Source organism: Brassica napus, chromosome C6 (assembly GCF_020379485.1).
Source record: "Brassica napus cultivar Da-Ae chromosome C6, Da-Ae, whole genome shotgun sequence".
NCBI classification, from domain to species: domain Eukaryota; kingdom Viridiplantae; phylum Streptophyta; class Magnoliopsida; order Brassicales; family Brassicaceae; genus Brassica; species Brassica napus.
In genome coordinates this window covers 17229263-17249562 of record NC_063449.1, presented here as the reverse complement: position 1 = coordinate 17249562, position 20300 = coordinate 17229263, and the positions used below count along the sequence as shown (strand labels likewise).

The window sequence follows — 20300 nt, the reverse complement described above, 5'->3', positions numbered from 1 at the left end:
CCAATTATTGATAGCCTAATAAAAAAATTTGGTAGGCCTAAAATTTAAATGATAAGATTAGAGATTAAATGCAACATGATTTTCTAGAAATATGTCCATTAGGTCTTTTTTTAAAAAAATCACACATGAATCAAAGTTGTGACTTCTGTTTTAATATATAAGATACATATCACAAACTCTGTGTGGCTTAGGAAGATCTACAAGCTTTGTTCACGCTGAAGATTCATGAGGTAAGGTCCCCTTTCATTCCAGGTATACAAAAAATCAATTAGTAGAATGTTTTTTTATTCCTACGACTCAACAAAGAGATTAAAACATATAAAACTTTGAAATGTCTTGTGTTTGGAGTCATGAATTTCAAGATGGTCAAGTCATTTGCATCCATTAAGCCATGATTAACTCCGGTCGAGTTTCTTAGCTTCGGCTAAGAGATGGTTCTTAGCTTTTAACTAAGAAAAGCTAAGAACCGTCTCTTAAATAAGATATATAAAATACGTCTCTTAGCCGTAAAGTAAAGTGTAAAAAAAAAATCAAATCATGAGTTAAAAACCTCAAATAAGAGACTGGAGTTAATCATGCTCCTAGAAGCTAAATCAGGAATGAGTCAGTGTTAATAGGACACACAGGTTAAAGAGATTTAAGGATTCCTTGTATGTCAAGTTACTTACTGGTTTAATTAGGGTTTATAATAAGTATACTATACATATAGAAAGATGCTTCTATACACAAATACACAGTAGCAACCATGTTTCCACTTTTACTACTCGCTCTCCCAAAATTGTTTCCTATACCAATCAAACCAAGAATAAGAAACCTCTGAAAACTATTATTTTTCCGTGGATCACATTTGGTTCATACCATCTCCAGAATCTTGATGTTTCCAGTGGAGTTTGCAGCAACTAAGGTGGAAGATTGTCCGCGCCAGCAGACAGAAGATATGAACTGAGAGGCATCCTCTACTTCGAGCCCCGACACAGGGTCTACAGTTTTGAACTTGTATGACAAAACCGGCATTGGAAATGCCTTGTGGTACACATAAACCTGTCCAGTGAAGCACAACCAAGTCACTTTTATACTCAACAATGGGATCACCGGTTCATCATATTTTTAAGTTTATCATTGAAGTGAGTGTTGACATACCTCATTAGTCTCCGAGCCTGTTGCTAGATAGCCATCAGAGACCGATAATCCGACAAAGTTCTAAAGCACAATGCAAGAACAGAGATGTGTTTATTATCTAACAAAGCTGGGGTTGAAATGAAGCAGAGTTCCAATAGAATTTGTACCTTCAAATTAGTGTGTCCCATGAATGAGTGAACAGGCGCTTCATTAACACCAGAAACAGACATCGATAAGTCCCATAGCTTCAGAGTGTTATCCGTCGAAGATGACACAAGTGTTGATGAATCTACAAACCTGACATAACTTACAGTCTTTGTGTGACCAATCATTGTGCAAAGAGGAAGCTTAGGGTTCCTTAAATCATAGTAGTAAACTCTGTGATCTGCTGAACCAAATGCTAAAGACCGACCCGAGTCTGACGGAAACTGGACACAGCATACATTTGCCTTTGTCTTAATTGTTCCAATACTGACCCCCTGAAACCACAAATTCAACCGTCAACAATGATACAACCCTTGAAGTAATCCAAACTCTGGCAACATCCAAGAAACCGGTTTTTAAGTACATGTTGGTTTAGTTTTAGAGTTTTGCCTGATTGATACTCCACAGCTTCACAGAACCATCATCGCTACCACTTGCTAACAATGTTGGATCTGCTGTTGATATATCAATGGACCATACACGCTTCTCATGCTCCTTCATCTCTGTAACCAACTGTCCTCTTGCAACATCCCACACCTAACAAATAGTACTGATGCCATAAATATTATGAAAAGAGCATAACTTCAATAAAATATAACTAACCTGAACCACGCCTTCGAAGTTACTTGATGCAATTTGGCTCTTAATGTAGTTGTTCCAACATATACCACTTAGCTTAGACCGGCTAGCTAGTTCCACCACAGGGTAGTGAATGTCCCTGCCATCGTTTATGATCGACTCGCACTCAAATATCTTGATCTTCTTGTTGACACCAGCCGTGGCGAAAAGCTCCCCATCACGGTCAAACCCAATTGCGCAAACGAGGTTAGCTGAGTTCAACAAGTCCCCTTGCTTCAAATCTGCTTTCACTCTCAGCTTACTGAAAGTCAAGTACTTGCATAAACCCTCAAGGAATGGATCAATCCACCCGCCTTGCCTAGAATCCGGTTGTGTCAGGTTGCTTACTGAACTTTTACCATCACTACTCAACGCTGAGTAGTATCTTGCCAACGGTTTGTCATTAGAAGCAGAAGCAGAAGCTTTGATTTGTCTGTATCTTGTTGCAAAGAAGACAGATTCAAGTTTCTTGAAGTTTATCATCAACCGAGAGCTTTCAAGAAGCGTGCTGTCTAGAGCATCGTCCTCGTTTTCCTCTGCTTCAACTCCCTCAGCTCCTTGTCTGATCCGTTTCCTTGAGACCAAGAACGAAAAGACATCGTTTCCTTTTTGCTTCAAGCTCAGCTGTCTTTTCAAGACTTGATCAATGTCTGAAGAAAGAAGCGAAACCGTATCCTTCAACTTGTCTGCCGTTTCTTGCTTTCTTTGTTGAATCAGAAACAAGAACTCGAGCAGTAACTCCTGTTCCTCGATTCTCTCCCTTAGCTCTATCGCAGCTTCACGCTCTTCCAAACTCTCTCTAGGTTCATTGATAAACTCGCTTTTCAGCAACTCACTGCAAGGAGACAAGAAGACTCTATAAAGAAAGAACATTTCTCATTAAAGAAAGAATCAATCACCTCATGGACGGTCGATAGCTAGGCTCAGGGTGAAGTAACCACAAGCAGAAGGAAGCTTCTTTAGGCCAGTTGAGCAGTATCTGAGGCGGAAGAACACGATGTCTTAAGCTAGACATAGTTCTTGACTTCTCTTCTCTAGAAGAGACAGGACAAAACAGCTGCACAAACGGCTCAACATTCATCAAATAAGTTCTCTCAAGAAAACAAAAAAAAAAAATATTATTCCACAAACCTCAAAGAGAAGAACACCAAGACGGTAAACATCAGAAGCATAAGCATTAGCACAACCAGTATCTTCTTCAGGACTTGTATACCAACTCATCTCCATAGCCAAGATCTCTTTCATAGGAAACGGTTGAAACTCTTCTTCTTTGCTCGAGCCACCAACCTCTTGAGACTTCTTCATTGTTTCCTTTGGCCTTTCCTCATCAGACCCGGAATCCGAACAAGAAGCGGACTCGATAAACGAAACGCGGTTGAAGGAAGACATAACGAAACAAGACGGCCTAACATTGTGAACAACAACGCCTTGAGAGTGAGCTGCATTCACAATCTCAACGATTTGTCTGAAAACATGAAAACACTCGAACGCATCCACCGATCGTTCTGGGTTGTCTAACCACTGACGCAGGCTAACGTCTTCGCATTTCAAAGCTCTCACAATATCATCAGCTCTCAGGGTATCTTCTTTGTGTGAACCAAGTAAGCTTCTAACATAACCAATGTGAGACAAGAAGGACTTAGAACGATCTCTCTCAGCTGGTAAGAACTCTGAAACACCAGAGGTGTTTAATCCTCTGGAGTTAGATTCTGAAGAACCCTCCATACTACCAATACTTCATGTCTTAAGCAAAAGAGATTTAGGAAGAAAGAAATGATTTTTAAAGGACCCTTTAGACAGAAAAGACCAAACCCAGATATAAAAATGCAACCTTTGATGACATAAAGAGACAAACACAGAGGAAGGTTCTCGACCACTAAGCAATAAAGGAGAGGAGGAAGAAGATAAGAAGAAGAAGTAGTTTGGGGTTTAAGAGGCACCGAGAAACTGGAACCACACATCCCCCAAGCAAAGCACAGATCGGTTGTTTTTTGGGCCTACGAGTTTTTACTTCATAGTGAGGGTTTTTATTGATTTGGAATCTCTTCTTCCTTCTCTTTCCACGCAAGCAACGTGGTGAAACGACGACCTAGGAAACTACACAACGTAAAGGCTAAACCTTTTTTTTTTGTAATTGTTTTCGCTCCATTATGTAAATAAGTGAAAGTATAGGGTCAATAATGATAATACTTTTGTGGGGGATTGCAAAAACTGCCTATAATTTGTGAATATTTTTTCAAAATGAACTATTACTCTTTGTTATCCTACACAATACCACTATTTTTATACTTTTTGAAAAAAAAAAATATATCAGTGGTGTGTTTAAAAAATGGCTTATTTGCTAAGTAGCCAAAAAAAGTGAAATTAGATTTTTAGAGAGAGAGAGAGTAGAGAGAAATAGGAAGAGAAAGTAAGAGAGAATAGATGTTTTTAGTTAGTTAGTGAATTTTATTTTATTTTGTGTCTATTGGGTGTAATTTACCTTTAAAAAATTGATCAGTCAAAATAAGTATTTGGTAAAAAATAAAAATTGAACACAAGCACATTTGACTTTTGTAGTCTTGACTTCTTTCATCCTTTCTGTAAGCCTATTTCATGAATCTAAGCATGTTACAAGTACTGATGTACATATAATACTTCTTCTTTTTGTAAAAGGGCATCTGATGTACATATACTTGAATAAAAACAAATAAGCATATAACGAATATAAAAATCCAAAAGAAGATATATAAAATGAGAATGAGAAAAATAACAACATGATTGAAGACCTAACAAAATGGTTGAAGACCTAACAAAAAGAAATAAAGGTACTGCGATTTGAATAACAAGAAAACAATATTGTTTGTATTATTGATTTGGTGAATGGAAGAGAATGTATTGGTGGGAGCATTTAATGACCAGAGGGAGTTTCCATTTCCATGGAATGGATTGAGACAAGTCTACATTGGTAGAAGAAAAAAAACAAAACCACAAACACGGCACGTGTATTTTTTTTGTATCTATCATATATTACGAAATTATCTTTTCAATACATGGCAAAATAAAACATTAGCTTTGTTATAAACCAAGTGGTGATCCACCCATATCAGGTCCAAACCGTCCGACCCATCAGCTATCCATCCGATCCATTCGTTAATGATTTAGGTGAATGAGAGTTTACATTTATCTATACTTGATGTTTATATTTTTCTATATGTATTTAGGATAAATACTATTTTCTATTCGTATTAGGAATATGATTTCATTTTCTCTTCTGATGGTCTAAATAAGACGGTCTAATACTTGTATAAATATAGACCTCTGGTCATGAGTAATAATAAGCCTGCACATCATCTCTTTTATAACACGTTATCAGCACGATAGCCTCTAACTCTAAGCTCCCACGAAATTCCTTAAACTCAGCCGAATATCACAAAACCCTAATTCCGGCGGAACTTCAAAGAGATCGTTCTCCCAAACCGTGAGGACCCAAACGACGAGCAATATATCAAATTGAAGCTCTCGCCGAGACGAATCAGACGCTGCAAACCGCTTATCGATCTGATCACTGACGCGCTGTCACACTCTGCTACAGTACGCGTCGCCGATTTGCTTTCGAACCCTAATCGTTTTACTAACCCAAATCCGAGCTCTCTCTCTCTTGAAGTTAGCTCTTTCTAGACGTGATCAAGTAAACCAGACGTTCTTCTTCTTCCCTGTTCGTGATCCGACCAAGCAAGCAGCACGTCCGCGACCCGACTCGAAGAGCGATCAGCTCGCGGCCTCTTTCTCTCTTTGGTGGTCAAAATTTACACTCCATAAGTTTCTAAAGGTAAAACTTGAAACTTAAAAGAACCTACACTGAATTTGGTTGATTGATAAAAATCTGAACCATTAAAATTTGAAGAACCCTAATCTAGGATAATAGAAACCCTAACATATGGAACTAAGTTTTGGTTAGATTGTTTTCCTGTTAAGTTGATAGATCAATGGCTGTTAGGGTTGCTAGAACATTGATTGATCAGTAAGGGCATTGAAACCCTAAATCTAAATTATATGATTCGTTTCTTTTATGATGTTTTGAAAATCTGAAATATCAAAATCCTAAATAGATCCGACTGTTTTGATTGATTGAATTATTTTGATGTATCTGAGGTTTAGGTTGCTAGATTAAAACCTTGAATTATCTTTGATGATTGTTTGAGTAAATAGAACTGTTTAGAATCGAATTTGGTCTTAAAATTGTTAAATTACTGAAAACCCTAATTTTCCTTTTTGCATAAATCAATTGATAAACAAGTTTCCATATTGTGATTAATTGTTTGAATATCGAATGAACTGATTAGGAAAATTGCTAGTTTTGATTAAAACCATAATCTGTCCAGAATTGTGAAATTCCTTTTTGCTAAAAGTAGAAAATTACCTTTTTCTTGAAATTTCATTTTCTACTTGCTGGAAAAATTTCCTTTTACTGTTTGGATTGCTAGAAAATTGCTAAAATTGACTGATTGATCTGATTTAATTCTTTTCTAAAGTTTGATATTGATAAAATCAAACCGAAAAAATGGGCCTTGAAACCCTAATATGATCTGATGAAACTTGCATTATTATTCTGATTGCTTGATCATACTAAATGTTTTAAGAAAAGTAAAACATAAGAATTATTGACTTGGTCTCACATTTATTAAAAATCGGCCTGAATATGATTGTTGTTATGATTGATGCTTTGATTGCATTCAGATATAAAATCCGACCTCTAGGGTTGTTGCATCACAATTTTATAAGGTTGTGTGGCCTAAAACATCATATAGACCTCGCATACTTGTTTTTCTCGCACCATGGCCGAGTAGTTAATTGTTTGGTCGAGAGACTTGTGAAACCGTATGCATTGATTTTATTGACTCGGTTGCATCTTGAACTGATTAATAATATGTTTCAGATGTCGAAATTTGAGCCTTCAGATTATGCTGCCCTAAATCTCTCTGGAGATAATTATCTAGAATGGGTAATGAACACTTCAGTTGCCCTGAAGTCTAGAGGACTCGGGAAATGTATCATTGATGGCAATAATGCAATTGAAAGTGAAAAGCATAGAGCCATAACAATTATGCGCTATCATCTCACTGAGGATCTGAGAGATCAGTACTTAAATATTGAGGATCCTTGTGACCTTTGGACAAAACTAAATTCCAGATACTCAATGGCATTATGGCGAAAAGCCATGAATGAATGGAAGATTCTCAGGTTCCAGGATTTTGAATCCGTGGACGAATATAATTCTGCTCTGATGAAAATCGCCTATAGTCTTGAACTATGTGGTGAAGTGGTAACAAATGAGGATTTACTATATAAAACCTATTCCACATTCCATCCAAAGGATATGTTGTTATCACATAAGGCTAAGGGTTTCACCACCTATAATGACCTATTGTCATGCCTATTGGCAACTGAGCAAAGAGAGCAGAAAGTTATAGATACCATTAGCAGATTTGAAAAACTTCAGAAAAGATACATTGAGCAACGAAACAGTGAGATGAGACCTCCTGAAGCCAATGAGGCTAAAAATGATAAGGAGGAATCCAAGGAAGCCGTGTGGAAATATATGGATTGTGAGGCCGGCTTATACATTGACTAAAGAAACGACATTTCGATATTCTGATTTTATGTTTTATGTTTTGCTTTGATTTGCTTGTCATTTACAATTTTGTAGCAATAATAAGAGTTGTTTTTAGTTATCATGTTTGATTTGTTTGATGATTTCTTGATTGATAAATGACAATGAAAACTTAATAAAAGGATAGTCAGTCTATTATAGACCATGACATTGCCTAAAGGGGCACAAATTTATCCACCCAATAAAAGACCCATTGAGTTATAAAGACTTGAGCAAGAATGGTTTCCACATTGAACCAATGGGCAAAGGAAACAAAAGTTCCTTTCAGATTATAAGAAAATCGCCTAAGGCCTTATAAGAAAGTGGTCAAGACTATATCTACATACTCTACTGATCTAGACTATGCCAATGATCAGTATGATAAAGGCAAAAGCCATGGTAACCTGTATACCCACGAAATTTTATACACTTTATGGCATGACTGGATTAGCCATCCATGTCTTTAAAAATTGATGCACATATTGCAAAAGGCACAAAGAGTTATCCCATAAAATCTCACGTTGTGTAACATGTACACAAGGGAAACTCATTAGGCTCTATTGTCCCAAGTACCACGTGATTATAGTATGTCCATGAGGGGGAGTGAGGACAAACTGTGATCCATGAACATACTACAAATCCGTGTGACATGGTCTATGACCATAGTAAGACTTGGCCGAATTCTTTATACTACAAAGGCCACTACCTAATGCTTGGGGACACAAGGATTTACATGTGTAAGGTTAATATGCATCAGGCCATATAAGTGAGCATAGATAATCCCATCTCAGAATGAATACGGGTCATAAACCAGACATATACCATCCTAAGAGATTTTGAATAAACCACCACATACATATGTGCCGTCTAGGATGGAACCTCAGAAGAGGATGAGAAAAAGATTGGGAATATATGTTGGATAGGAACATGTCTTTCTCCCACGTTTTTTAAGAGACCTTGTGCCAAATATGGGTGATCAAATTATGGCCAGGTACACGGATCGCATGACTGATGAATCCGACTATCCAACATCAGGGGGAGAAAGAAATAAGCTGGTAAAAGAGAATAAGAGAAATAGAATGGTATTTACCATCATTGTCTTGGCAAGATCCTCGGACTAGAAAATATGATTTAAGACGTCCAAAGAATGTGATCAAATGATACAAAAGCTAGCAGAACTAGATGCCAGACACATTGACCCGAAAAGAAAAGAATGACTAAGTCATACCAGCTTAGCACCACGAATTTGATGTCGTAAGAGACAGAATCAAGTTGCTACAATGTCTATACAAGATAGACCAATAAGTTCCAAAAGATAAGAAACCTCGGAAAGAAATGAAAGGTGCATAGAATGATACAAATCCGAGTTCAAAGGAAACCAGTCCAGATAGAGAGATAAGGCTGGCCAGCTAAACATCTAAGGCACCAAACCATGTAGTTTGGGACGCCAAACTGCAAGGTAGTAAAGGTCCTGGATAATAAGATCTCAAATCTATTAGATCATGTCTGGAACACTATGGAACTACATAAGAGTGTTAACACCAATGATGTATTTACATATAAGAGAGCTCATAAAAGAAAGTAGCACTTGAGTTTAAAGATATAAAGCGAGGATCATGAACCCACGTAAGAGTACTCATAAAGAATAAAGATCAGATTAAAAGAAAAGTGAGGTTTAAAGAGTTTAAAGAAGAGATGGGCGTATTGGCCAAATATATAGAAACGCCATCTGATGATATAGACCAGTGGATAAATGGGTCTTGTGAGGGAAAGAAAATCGTGAGATGTGGAACGTGACCAAGTAGTCAAGAGGTCGGTCACATTACTACTTACAGCATTCAAAGAATGACTTGTTACACAAGGATACTCATAGAGACCAAAGGAACATATTATAAGGAAATATGCTCCTATGTGGTGGATGCTACTACACAAACTCGAAATTGATGAAGTCTGGAAACAAAAGAAATAATGATGTAGTAAGCAGTATATTGATCACTGGATAAAGAAAATAAAGGTACCAGAAAGATGAGAAAAGAAGTTCTCAAAGAACATCATTGTTTCTAAGCTGTTCATGGACTAAAGCAAAAGCAGCTGCATTGAATATGATAAGACTAAGTAAAACTTAGTGAAGGAGTTCAATAAAGAACAATCCAAATCAGTCCATATATTCTTATAAAATAAATCCCTGTGTTTATAATAAATCAGCACTGCAAGTAGGTCATGAGATGCCATCAAAGAAAGTGTGGACTGCGATGTTTTTCAAGTAATAAGATTATAGTATGGAACTGCAATGTAAGCACAAGCCATTATGTTTATATCAGTGGATAAAAGGAAACCATAATGGTCCAAGAGAGTGACCAGAAGTATGTCTGGTCGAGGTCAAATGGATATGGCATTGCTGAAGGCAAGAAAAATCGATAACCATGTATAAAGGTCCTTGAGTGTATTTGACTGCAGATCCATAGTTTGATGAGATTATAAAACTCATTGCAGCAATGATTATTAATGATATGACCTTAGACACTCATGGGGTATGGACAAATATAGACAAGGTCTATAACTCAACATGGATCGACCAATGAAGAAAGATCGGCTATAATGGATAAGCCATTAGCACATACGGGTGATGTATGTCCGAATGGACGAAGGCATGTCCGTGAGAAGCCAAGTGATTCGTATGTGTTTGGGTTGATGACTCAATATATATTAAAGTGTCCACGGTATGGCAAAGCCATGTGACTAGAGGATCCGTGGGACATGAGAGGACTTGCGAGTAAAGTTTGATCGCAGATTAGAGGCCCATCGAGTACTGGTCGAGTGCCATCCGTCCGACCAGGACATAGAGTGGTCAGCTGCAAGGATGCACGTCTTGACCATGTCTTAATGAAGTTCCAGAAGATATGAGAGTTACAAGATAACTCAAGTTACAATTCGGCAAGAGCTATTCCTACATCAACGTTCAAGAAGCTCAAAGGACTACAAGTTCAGTCATATGATATGTCAGCCGACTTCTTCACCATGTCTACACCAACCACACGTCCATGAAATTTATCTATCAGTTTGGGACGTGCCAATTAAAGGACCAGTTCAAGACTTGGCACCCATGAAGCTAAACTATCAAATTTTCCATGCGCTAACTTGAAGAACATACACGGGGGTACAAGTCAGGGGGAGTTCATGTGTTGTACTCTTTTTCCTTATCTATCGTTTTGTCCCACTAGGTTTTCCTGGAAAGGTTTTAATGAGGCAACATTAAGCATGTTACAAGCCCTGAACCGGATGTGTCGATCAAGGGGGAGTGTTATAAACCAAGTGGTGATCGACCCATATCAGGCCCAAACCGTCTGGCCCATTCGCTAATGACTTAGGCAAATGAGAGTTTACATTTATCTATATTTGATGTTTATCATTTTCTATATGTATTTAGGATAAGTACTATTTCCTATTCATATTAGGAATAAGATTTCTTTTTCTCCTATGACGGTCTAAATAAGACGATTTAATACTTGTATAAATATAGACCTCTGGTCGGTCATGAGTAATAATAAGGTTACACAGCATCTCTTTTATAACAAGCTTAGTATTTTAAAATTTTTAAGAGTTAATATTCATAAACATACATTCAAAACCGGTCATGTCTTCATACATCAGCAAGCCATCGCTTGAGCTGAACACACATGTAACAAATTTTAATTTAGTTTCCATTTTAAATTAGTTTAATTTTATTTTTCACTACTAATATTAATCTTGAAATGATCAATCAATAGTATATTGTTTGTGGATTTGTAAGACAAAAAAACTTGTGACGTTTGAATCATTAAGGAGGAGTCCTGCTCGCCCCTCCCAACTATAATAGCTGGTTGCTTGTAGGCGTGGGCATTTGGGTATTCGGATCAAGTTCGGGTTTGATCGTTGCGGATTCGGTACAGATTATGTCGGGTCCAACCCCAAAAAATATCTAAAACACATAGAAAATACTTGAAAATATTTAAATACTAAAAAAATATGATAATTTGATTCAAAGAACATGAAAAATATCCAAAATTTTATCTGACTATCCGAATTATATTTTTGAAAATCTAATTTTTTATCCGAAACCCAAAACATACCCAAAAACTAAAGTTTGAAACTTAAAAAAATACTCATTATATCAAAAATAAACTGAAACAATCATATATACCTAATATATATTAGAAGTTTTGGGTTTTCAGGTACCCCATTCGGGTTTCGGATTCGGATCGGTCGGGTCCGAAATCTGCGGATCCTTCACAATAAGAGCCAATAGGATAAAAAGATCGGGTCGGTTTCGGATCGGGTCAAAATTTTTCGGATCTGTTTCGGATTGGGTTTACAGGTCCTGAGTAAAATGTCCATGTCTAGTTGCTTGAACTTTGTACATCGTTGCGAGATTGTAAACTCGTGTTCCAACGTCTTGACCTCGAAGGAATAAGGAAAAAAACACATTTTTCACTTTTATTAATTGAACTAAAAACTACCGAATAAAGAATGAAAAATACAGTTACTTAACCCTCTCGTAAGTTGATAAGTTCAACTCTAAAATAGATAGTCCTGCCTAATAAGTTGGAAACAAATCTTCTAAAGGTTTCCATCCACATGGCCAAAACCCAAATACAAAGAAAGCCTGACTATAGTCAAGGATGCACGCTTGCAAGAAGCTACAAGATGTGTGTCAGCAACCGAGATAGACGCTGTATTTCTCTCGAATAAAATGAAACGGTCAGGTGAACAAGAAGAGACCATATTTCTTTATTATTTTTTTTAAATGAAAAGATATTATGATTAAAGTAGTTACAAATATTTTAAATTATTAGCTTTAGTGAAATACATGTTAATTTTTATACATGTATTATATAGTTTGCTAATATTAATCCGTCTTAACAACATATTATATTTTTGAACGTATGTATTTATAATTATGAAAATAAAGTTTATATAAATTTATTATAATTTACCATATTTAGCTCAATATAATAAAAAAAATTTAACACGATTGATTATGATTATATAATAGATAAAAATATGATATAATTTTATTTTTCATTTTATAAGCAATAAGTGAATATATTAATGTATAATAATATTTCAAAACCAACTAAGAAATTAGTGTAAATATTTACATTTAGTTTTTGAAAATTAAGATTTTGATAAAATGTTTTGAAACATATTTTTTAAAATAAAAAATATCAAAAAACATTATGATTAAAGTAATTCAAAGATTATATGTGTTATTAGTTTTAATAAAAAATTTTAAAAATAATCCAAATTAAAAAATCAAACATAACAGAAATCATGACTTCTATTTTAATTGCATAGATAATTTTTATTGATTTTGTTCTTCTAGATTTAAATTTATAAATTAGCCCGTTTCTACACGTCGCTAAGATAATATGATATTACATGAAGTCAAAACGTGACAAGACTTGATTCTATGATCTTGAATCAATAAAAATTACATTATTTTTCACTCAGAATACGCCGTGTGTTTTTTTCAAAAAAAATACGCCGCGTGTTAAGAAGTTTCAAGCAAATGAGTTTCTTTTTTTTGATCATATACTTTAGCCTCTGAGATGGTCAACGGCTAGACAGAGATGAGGGATGATTGGTTGACACTTGTTGGCTCGATGCTTCTTCAGCTTGATGTTTTCTAACACGAGCCTTATCGATTCTTGCTCTTCTCACAGCTTCTTGGATATGTCGATCATGGTCTTTTAGCACCTGATCCATGTTTCCTGATGGAACCACCAAAGGTCCTGAGTAATGAATCTTGTGCCCTTTTGATCCATAACCCAACTGCAACCACAAAACAAGACAAGTTGGTCTCTCACTATTGGTAGCTACTACAAATAGAAAGCAGCACTTACAAGAACCGAGTCTTGCTTGTTTCTTCTACCATTCTCTTCTTGGTTTGCTTCTTCAGAGGTTTCCTTGAATGAACCTGGAAGCCGACTCATTCCTCTGCAAGTCTCTTGCTGCGATTCGCTTGTTCTTGTTGCAACAAAACCGGGCATTGCCGAGTAATCAGCAGCAGCTATGGATGAAACTTTCTGAGAGGGATCTTGGTAGTTCCTTCTACCCCCCTTTGCGGAAGCAGATCTACGCGTAAGAGGACCTGAATGTGAAGCTCTCTTGTGAGGAACAATAATGTTGCCCTGAGATTCTCTGTTCGGTTCAAATGCTTGAGATGATGTTCTTGGTGGATCGATCGGGAAACCAGAAGCAACTTCTTCAGGATGTGGATTAAACTTCTCGCTTCTGCTTCTATTATTAGCCTGGCTCTGCCTCTTCTGCAAGTAAAGGGAGAGAGAGTAAGCAAAAGAAGCTTTAACATCAAAAGAGATGAGAAGTTTTATCAATGTTCTAAAATTCGGTTTAGGCGAAACAATTTTCTTAAAATCTAATTTAAGCGATTCAAATCAGTTTAAACCGCCTCTAAATTGGTCTAAATCGATCTAAATTGGTCTAAATCTGTTTTATCGGATTATTTTACCTGCATAGATGCAACCAGCTCTGCATTGGCGTCAGGGGCAGGGATGGCTCGAGAGTCCTTGGTTCCTCCTCTCCTTTCTTGGTGTCTTTGGTCACACTTGTTTCCTCCAGCTTGTCTACACACACAGAGAGCAAGACAGATTCAAGCTCTTTTTTAAGTGCACTACTAGTGATCTAGCATTATAGTTTGCATATAAAAGATTGATGTCAGACCTTCTAATTTCTTCATCCCGCATCCTCGCGTCGAGCTCTTTGCTGGGAGGATATTTAGGCAAGCTTGAAGGATCACATGGCAGAGGTCTAGCGGAAAAGAACTGAAAACAAAAGAATCATAAATTTGAGGTTACAAAAACATTAAGAACAGAGAGTATTTACTGTCTGAGAAGTGTGATTACCTCGCTTTGGAGAGCTGAGTTGGCAGTCCCACGATCGTCAGGATTTACTGAAAGCAGAGTTTCAAGAAGGGCTAAAGCTGGCTGAGGAAACTCCTTGAATGTTTCATCAACTATGCGTTTATAGGGCTGCGTAGGCTTGAAGATCGTCGCATGAGGCAACCTAGATTTCACCCAATAGTTTTCTGAAGGCGAGCCGCACAGCTTGAAAATCTTGTGCAGCTGTTCCACCTGTTAACACCATAAGCAAAACTAGTCTCAATGAACTCAGAGCAGAGATTCAAACTAAAGACAGTAAAATATTACCTCGGTTCTACCAGGCATGATAGGCTTGCCTGCGTACAGTTCAGCAAGAATACAACCTGTGCTCCACAAATCAACCGCTGCTCCATAGCGTGTTGCTCCGAGCAAAAGCTCAGGTGGACGGTACCAAAGAGTCACCACACGGCTAGTCAAAGGCTGAGTCTGATTCGGATCAAAGAAGCTAGCTAAGCCAAAGTCAGCAATCTTTAAAACTCCACTGTTATCTATTAGAAGGTTCGAGCCTTTAATGTCCCTATGAAGTACACCACGGCTGTGACAATGGTCTAGTCCGCGTAACAGTTGCTGCAAGTAACATTTAACCTGCACACAAGAACAAAGGAAAGGTAAGACTCAGAGAACTGAATCCGCTCACACAGTCCTGAAGGAGTTGAAAACAAACATCAAAAGGTACCTGCGATTCAGAAAATTTAACTGCGGGATGCGAGGCTAGTCCAGATAGATCATGCTCCATGTACTCGAAAACAAGGTATAAGCTGCAAGACATTCTTGATGTAACTAAGCCTTCTAGCTTAATGATGTTGGGGTGATCAAGGCGGCGCAGTATCTGGATCTCTCTCGCCATAAAACGCACGCTTTCCGGCTCTAGATTATCAAACCTAACTTTCTTCAAAGCCACAATCTTCTTCTGATCCAGGTCTCTAGCTCTGTACACATTACTATAAGTACCCTGCCCAATCTGCATAAACCAATGGCATTAGAGAGATCTTTCTATATTTGGGAAACATGCCAACATAAGAAAGAAGAGTTACTTTGTCCAGCTTCTCGAAAGAGTCAGCACGGCGCGGGACCCATCCTTTGATAGCTTCTCCGGCAACAGAAGCCAACCATGGAGGCCAGCCTGCAGCTACATACTCTCCTTCGACTCCTTTAGCTATGGTGATACCCATTGGGAAGTTGGAAGCAGCAACATTCTCTGTCTTCTTCTTCTCCCTTCTACCACTCAAGCTCTCCCCACGCGAAACATTCGGTCTAACACTAACAACATCAGGCTGTTCCTTTGTCCTCCTAAGAGGCTCTTCTCTTCTGGAAGAACAAGTAACGGGTCTTGAAACAACTCTGTTCTCAGAAGAAGACTTGTCTCTTGGGCTGTCTTTGCTGTCTTCTATAGCAGAAGGCTTACACCAAACACAACCCATTTGCTCAATCTAAATAAGAAATTGCTTTGAAACTAAACAAGTGGCCCCACATGAAATAACCTAACAAAAGTCTGAAATTAAAGGAACCCTAGAAACTATTGAGTATAACCCAGAAAGGAAAAAAAAAAGTGATTTTTAATCCGTACTTTGCAAAAAAAGTGATCAATACGACGGTTTCAGGAACTTATGATTCGTGTAGGGAATTGAAGATTCTCAACAGCTATGAACTTGTCTGCGTAAAGCAAGTACTAAAACAGAGGAAGCAAATGTAAAGTTGAGAACTTTGCAGGAAAATTCTTAAACAGAGAGAGAGAGAGAGAAATCAAAAGGGCTTAACAGAGGCTGCTTGAGAGAGGAATGGGATCTAGGGGGCGGAGAGATTTCGAGAGACACATGTGTGTTGAAGCAGAAGGTGAATTACAAGTTTTACAAAAATTGGAAAAAAGGAGAATTTTTAAATAGATAAATAATAATATTCGGGTAATAAAGATTTTCACCGTATATTTATGAGTAGTGGGTGAGTTTTTTCTTTTTTTTATTTTTTTTTTTAGACTCAACTATTACTTTTATTCTCCAACTGAGTTCATGTTTACAACAGGTATATCAGCCTCACAAACAGATTTTAACCAAATTGACAAGATATAATACAACTTACGAACATGATTCTCTAAAGAAAAAGCTTCTTTCGCTACTCTATCAGCTGCCTTATTACCTTCTTTAGGGTAGAAAGTCACTCTGAGACCAGGATTTCCAGAGAGAATGTGTTGTATTTCTTGCAAGATCGGCTTCAGCTTTCGCCATGTACTCTCCTTTCCAACGACCATTCTTGCAAGAATTTGTGAATTGGTTTCAAAGATCACCTGCTTATATCCAAGGCTACACAAAGATTGCATTGCCCATTTTATACCTTCTGCTTCTGTCTCTATAGGTGAATTCATTCTCTGGAGATTTTTTGCCCCTGCCCAAAGCATTTGTCCGCTGTTGTTGCGAGCGATCCAGCCAACCCCACTGCGGTGATGGTCCTTTCTCCAGGCACCATCTGTATTACATTTGATCCATTGGGGAGGGGGCGCTTTCCATTTGGCTCGGGTGTTGCTAATGGGGGGTGATCTGGTCATCGTATGTTCCTCCTCTTGTCTCCTTTTCCATTCCTCCATGTCCTTAGTTGCTTTTGAGATCGAGCTTGGTGCTGAGTAGTCTAGTCCATTAGTGAGCAGAGTGCTTTCCAGCTCGTGATGGATTCTAAGGTTTGGAGGTTTGAGGGAATAGGAAGCCTGTCGGAAGGTTGGAACGGTTGGTCGATGAGTTGCATTGCGTTGTTCTCTCAAACACGAGCAGTAGAGGCTTTTGTCTCTTCTTTTAGTCGTCGTGTCGCAGGAAGGGTTCGTCGCGAGGGTTCGCTGGAGATTTGGGAGAGTTTCAAGGCCCATTTAGGCCTGTTTAGACTTAATGACGACGCCTCGGATTCCCCCCCATTTTTTTAAATGAACCGAGAAGTCGAAACGTCGCGAGGGTCCGCTGGGTTTCTAGGGCGGATTTCGAGGCCCGTTTAGGCCCGAATAGACCTAATGATGTCACCTCGAGTTCCCCCCCTCTCTCTTTTCCTTATAAATACGCAGACCCCCCTTCATTTCTTCAAGTTTTTCTCTGCGATCAAAGGTACTTTCTCTCTCTATCCTTTATCTCTCTAAGCGTTGTTAGATTCATTCGAAACATCCTTCGCCGTTCCGTTCTGCAATGTCGTCGGGTCAGAGGCTATCGAAGCAACCGAAGGGAAAGGCAGTCGCAGTGACGTCGAATCCGACTAGGAATCCCGGCGGGGGTCGTGTCGGTGACCCAGAGGCGATTCATCGCGCGGCGATGATGGATACGGCGAATCTATCCCGCTCTCATCGGCTTCTTGTTGCGGATGCTGCGAGACTCGCGAGAGAAGGATGTCAGAACGTCGTTGCGAGGGATGCAATGGAATGTTCGAGAGACGGGCAGAGCGGGGCAATGCCCGTTGACTCGATCACTCTGAGGGCTCGACCTGCGGAGGTTGGTCTCTCGGAGGACGACGATTCTGAGGCCGAGTTCTTCCCGACCACTTTTTACCCCGATGGGATTTTCGAAGAGCTTTCTCAACTCCATCCCGATTTATTGCGTCATGCCTTCTTGGCCGGCCAGGACTGGGAAGGCGTAGAGGAGACAAAGTCGACTCTTGGAAGCGTGAAGAGGGTATTTCGGGCCGCGGGTGCCGTAGGCGTGACCTTCCTTGTGCCTACGGAAGCGCAGAGACCCTGGTCTCCTCCGTTGGGGTACCAGACGGTGTATGAGTCATATTTTCAGGAAGACACTCGTTGCTGGTTCCCCATCCCGCGACTGATCACAGCATACGTCAGACGTCGAGATCTCGCGATCAGTCAGCTGCTGAATGGTTCGCTGCATCTAGCGGTCACTTTGTCGGTTTTGGCGGAGCAGATTGACATGCCGATGAGCGTTAGGTCGTTCGAGGAGATGACCTCGATAACCGACATGAAAGATGGCACTTACTCGGTGAAGATGCGACCGAACTGCAATGTGTGTGCCGGTCATCCGAATAAGACGCAGAATTGGCAGCGCTCCTACTTCTTCCTTAAGTCTGACAGCTCGGCCTTCGAGGAGCCTCCCCAAGATGATTACTGAGTTCTTTGGAACCGTTCTTGCGGTAGAATACTCTGTCGCGAACCGTACGAGATTTGTCGATTCTAACCCACCGTTTTTTTTTTTTGCTTTGTATGCAGTTGGCCATCCTACCTCCCCAGCTTATCCCGAAGATTTCTTGAGGAGTGTTCGCGCCGTCGCTCTTCTCCGAGTCTATCGTTGGTCTGAGATCTCCGTCGAAAAGATCCGTGAGCTTAAGGATCGAATCGCTCGAAGTATGTTCTCTCGCACTTCTAGACAGTGCTCTTCTAGTCGCAAATTTCTTTTTCTGTCGAGTCCTGATCCTTTTACCTTATGTTTTCAGGAGAGTGGAGATCCGACCTTCCGACCGTTCTTCCCATTCGTGCTAAGCGACTGGACATTTTCCCGAGGGACATCCAAAAACAAATCACCGAGGCGAAGAAGATGGGCACTCTTCCTGATTTGAGCGCAATAATAGCGGCCCAGCTGGGGCTGGCTGGCGGGGAAGGGCCCTCGACGGCGGTTCCTCGTTCTGACGAGGTTTTCCCTTCTGATGCCAGAAGCGCGGGGAAGGGCAAGAAAAGAAAAAGAGGCAATGGTTCGGGAGCCGGGAGGAGTATTGAGGAGACAGGTGATGTCCCTCCTTCCAGTGAGCTCCAGAAGAAGAGCAAGAAGAAAAGGACAAAGAAGAAGTCCACCGGTGAGCAGTTGGAAGATGCTGACGAGCAGATCGAGCAAGAGGAAGAGGATGCTCGAGGAGAAGGAATTCAGCCCGAAGAGGGGGGTTCTGGGGCTGAAGCCTTGGAGGGACGGAATGACGAGGAGGGAGTAAGCGAAGGAGAGGAATGCGAGACTTCTCTTAACGCCGCCTGCTCGGGTGATTCCGAGGAAAATAGCGAAGGGTCGCCACTCCTGATAAGGAGGGGAAACGACGAAGATGATGATGAGAGGCGGTCTCCTGTCCTGACGTCTCCTCGCGAGAGAACTCCAGCTCCCGTCGGAGGGGGGGCCGTCCAGATCGGTACTTCTTCCCGTGGCTCGGCTATCCTAAGGAGGGCTCCCGGTTTCAATTTTCCCGATAAGGTCGACTTCCATTATGAGGGACCGGCTCCCTTAGCGTACGTTCCAGAGAAATGTGGGGAGTTTCTCTGTCAACTGAGGGGGAGGGCGAAACCTCTTCCTGCCGTGTAGGGCCTTATCTTCGGGGGTGAATACGAAGAAGCTGCAAGGGCCAAACTGCTGGTAAACGGCTTGGTCTCTCTTTTTTTTTTTTATTTCCTTGACTCGTAACCTCTCACGATTTCCATTGTGTCGCGTGTTCAGGGTGATAGCACGATGAATGTCGTAATCGATAAATATGACACGGCGCTTAAGGGAGCCTTGGGGGAGCTCGAGCTGGCCAAGAAAGAATTTGCTGAGAAGGAAAAGGTTTCCGCTCGTCGACTGAATGAGTCAAGGGCCAATCTGCAGAAGCTCGATGGGGTGATGGCTCGCACCGTTGCTCGGCGCGATGAGTTTAAAGCCGCGCTGGAGTCGTCTCGAAGAACCATCCGCGAGCTTGAACAGAAGAACGCTGATCTCGAGAGCGAGAAGGCTTTGCTCGCTGCCACGCACGAGCGAGAGATGAAACATCTGAGAGACTCCAGAATCTTGGAGGTGACGAGAGAAAGGGGGAGGGTTAAGGCAGAGATGACCGCCAAGGCTAATCGTTGCTTCGCCAGGATT

The 20300-nt window shown here is 39.9% G+C and overlaps 2 protein-coding genes across 7 annotated transcripts; both read right to left on the bottom strand.

The window, feature by feature from the left end:
- Window positions 1-737: 737 nt before the first annotated feature.
- LOC106410825 (protein SPA1-RELATED 4-like) lies at window positions 738-3938 on the bottom strand. 6 transcript variants are annotated; one of them, XR_007325004.1, is made up of 8 exons: window positions 3073-3938; window positions 2841-2998; window positions 1927-2776; window positions 1714-1860; window positions 1417-1598; window positions 1287-1324; window positions 1141-1200; window positions 738-1041 (listed from the first exon to the last, which is right to left on the bottom strand). XR_007325004.1 is itself a non-coding variant. In XM_048760681.1 (7 exons), the coding sequence occupies exons 1-7, from the start codon at window positions 3664-3666 to the stop codon at window positions 853-855; spliced, it is 2310 nt and encodes a 769-aa protein (XP_048616638.1). In that variant the 5' UTR covers window positions 3667-3936; the 3' UTR covers window positions 738-852. The 6 variants fall into 6 exon arrangements, 2 of the variants coding, with proteins under 2 accessions (XP_048616638.1, XP_048616639.1); XR_007325005.1 differs by having other exon boundaries at window positions 1431-1598; XM_048760681.1 differs by having other exon boundaries at window positions 1287-1598; window positions 3073-3936.
- A 9030-nt stretch (window positions 3939-12968) lies between these two features.
- On the bottom strand, window positions 12969-16372 carry LOC106411233 (probable serine/threonine-protein kinase At1g54610). The gene is made up of 8 exons (XM_013851949.3): window positions 15546-16372; window positions 15188-15472; window positions 14779-15096; window positions 14476-14703; window positions 14294-14394; window positions 14082-14196; window positions 13456-13878; window positions 12969-13384 (listed from the first exon to the last, which is right to left on the bottom strand). The coding sequence occupies exons 1-8, from the start codon at window positions 15930-15932 to the stop codon at window positions 13166-13168; spliced, it is 2076 nt and encodes a 691-aa protein (XP_013707403.2). The 5' UTR covers window positions 15933-16372; the 3' UTR covers window positions 12969-13165.
- Between the last annotated feature and the right edge of the window lie 3928 nt (window positions 16373-20300).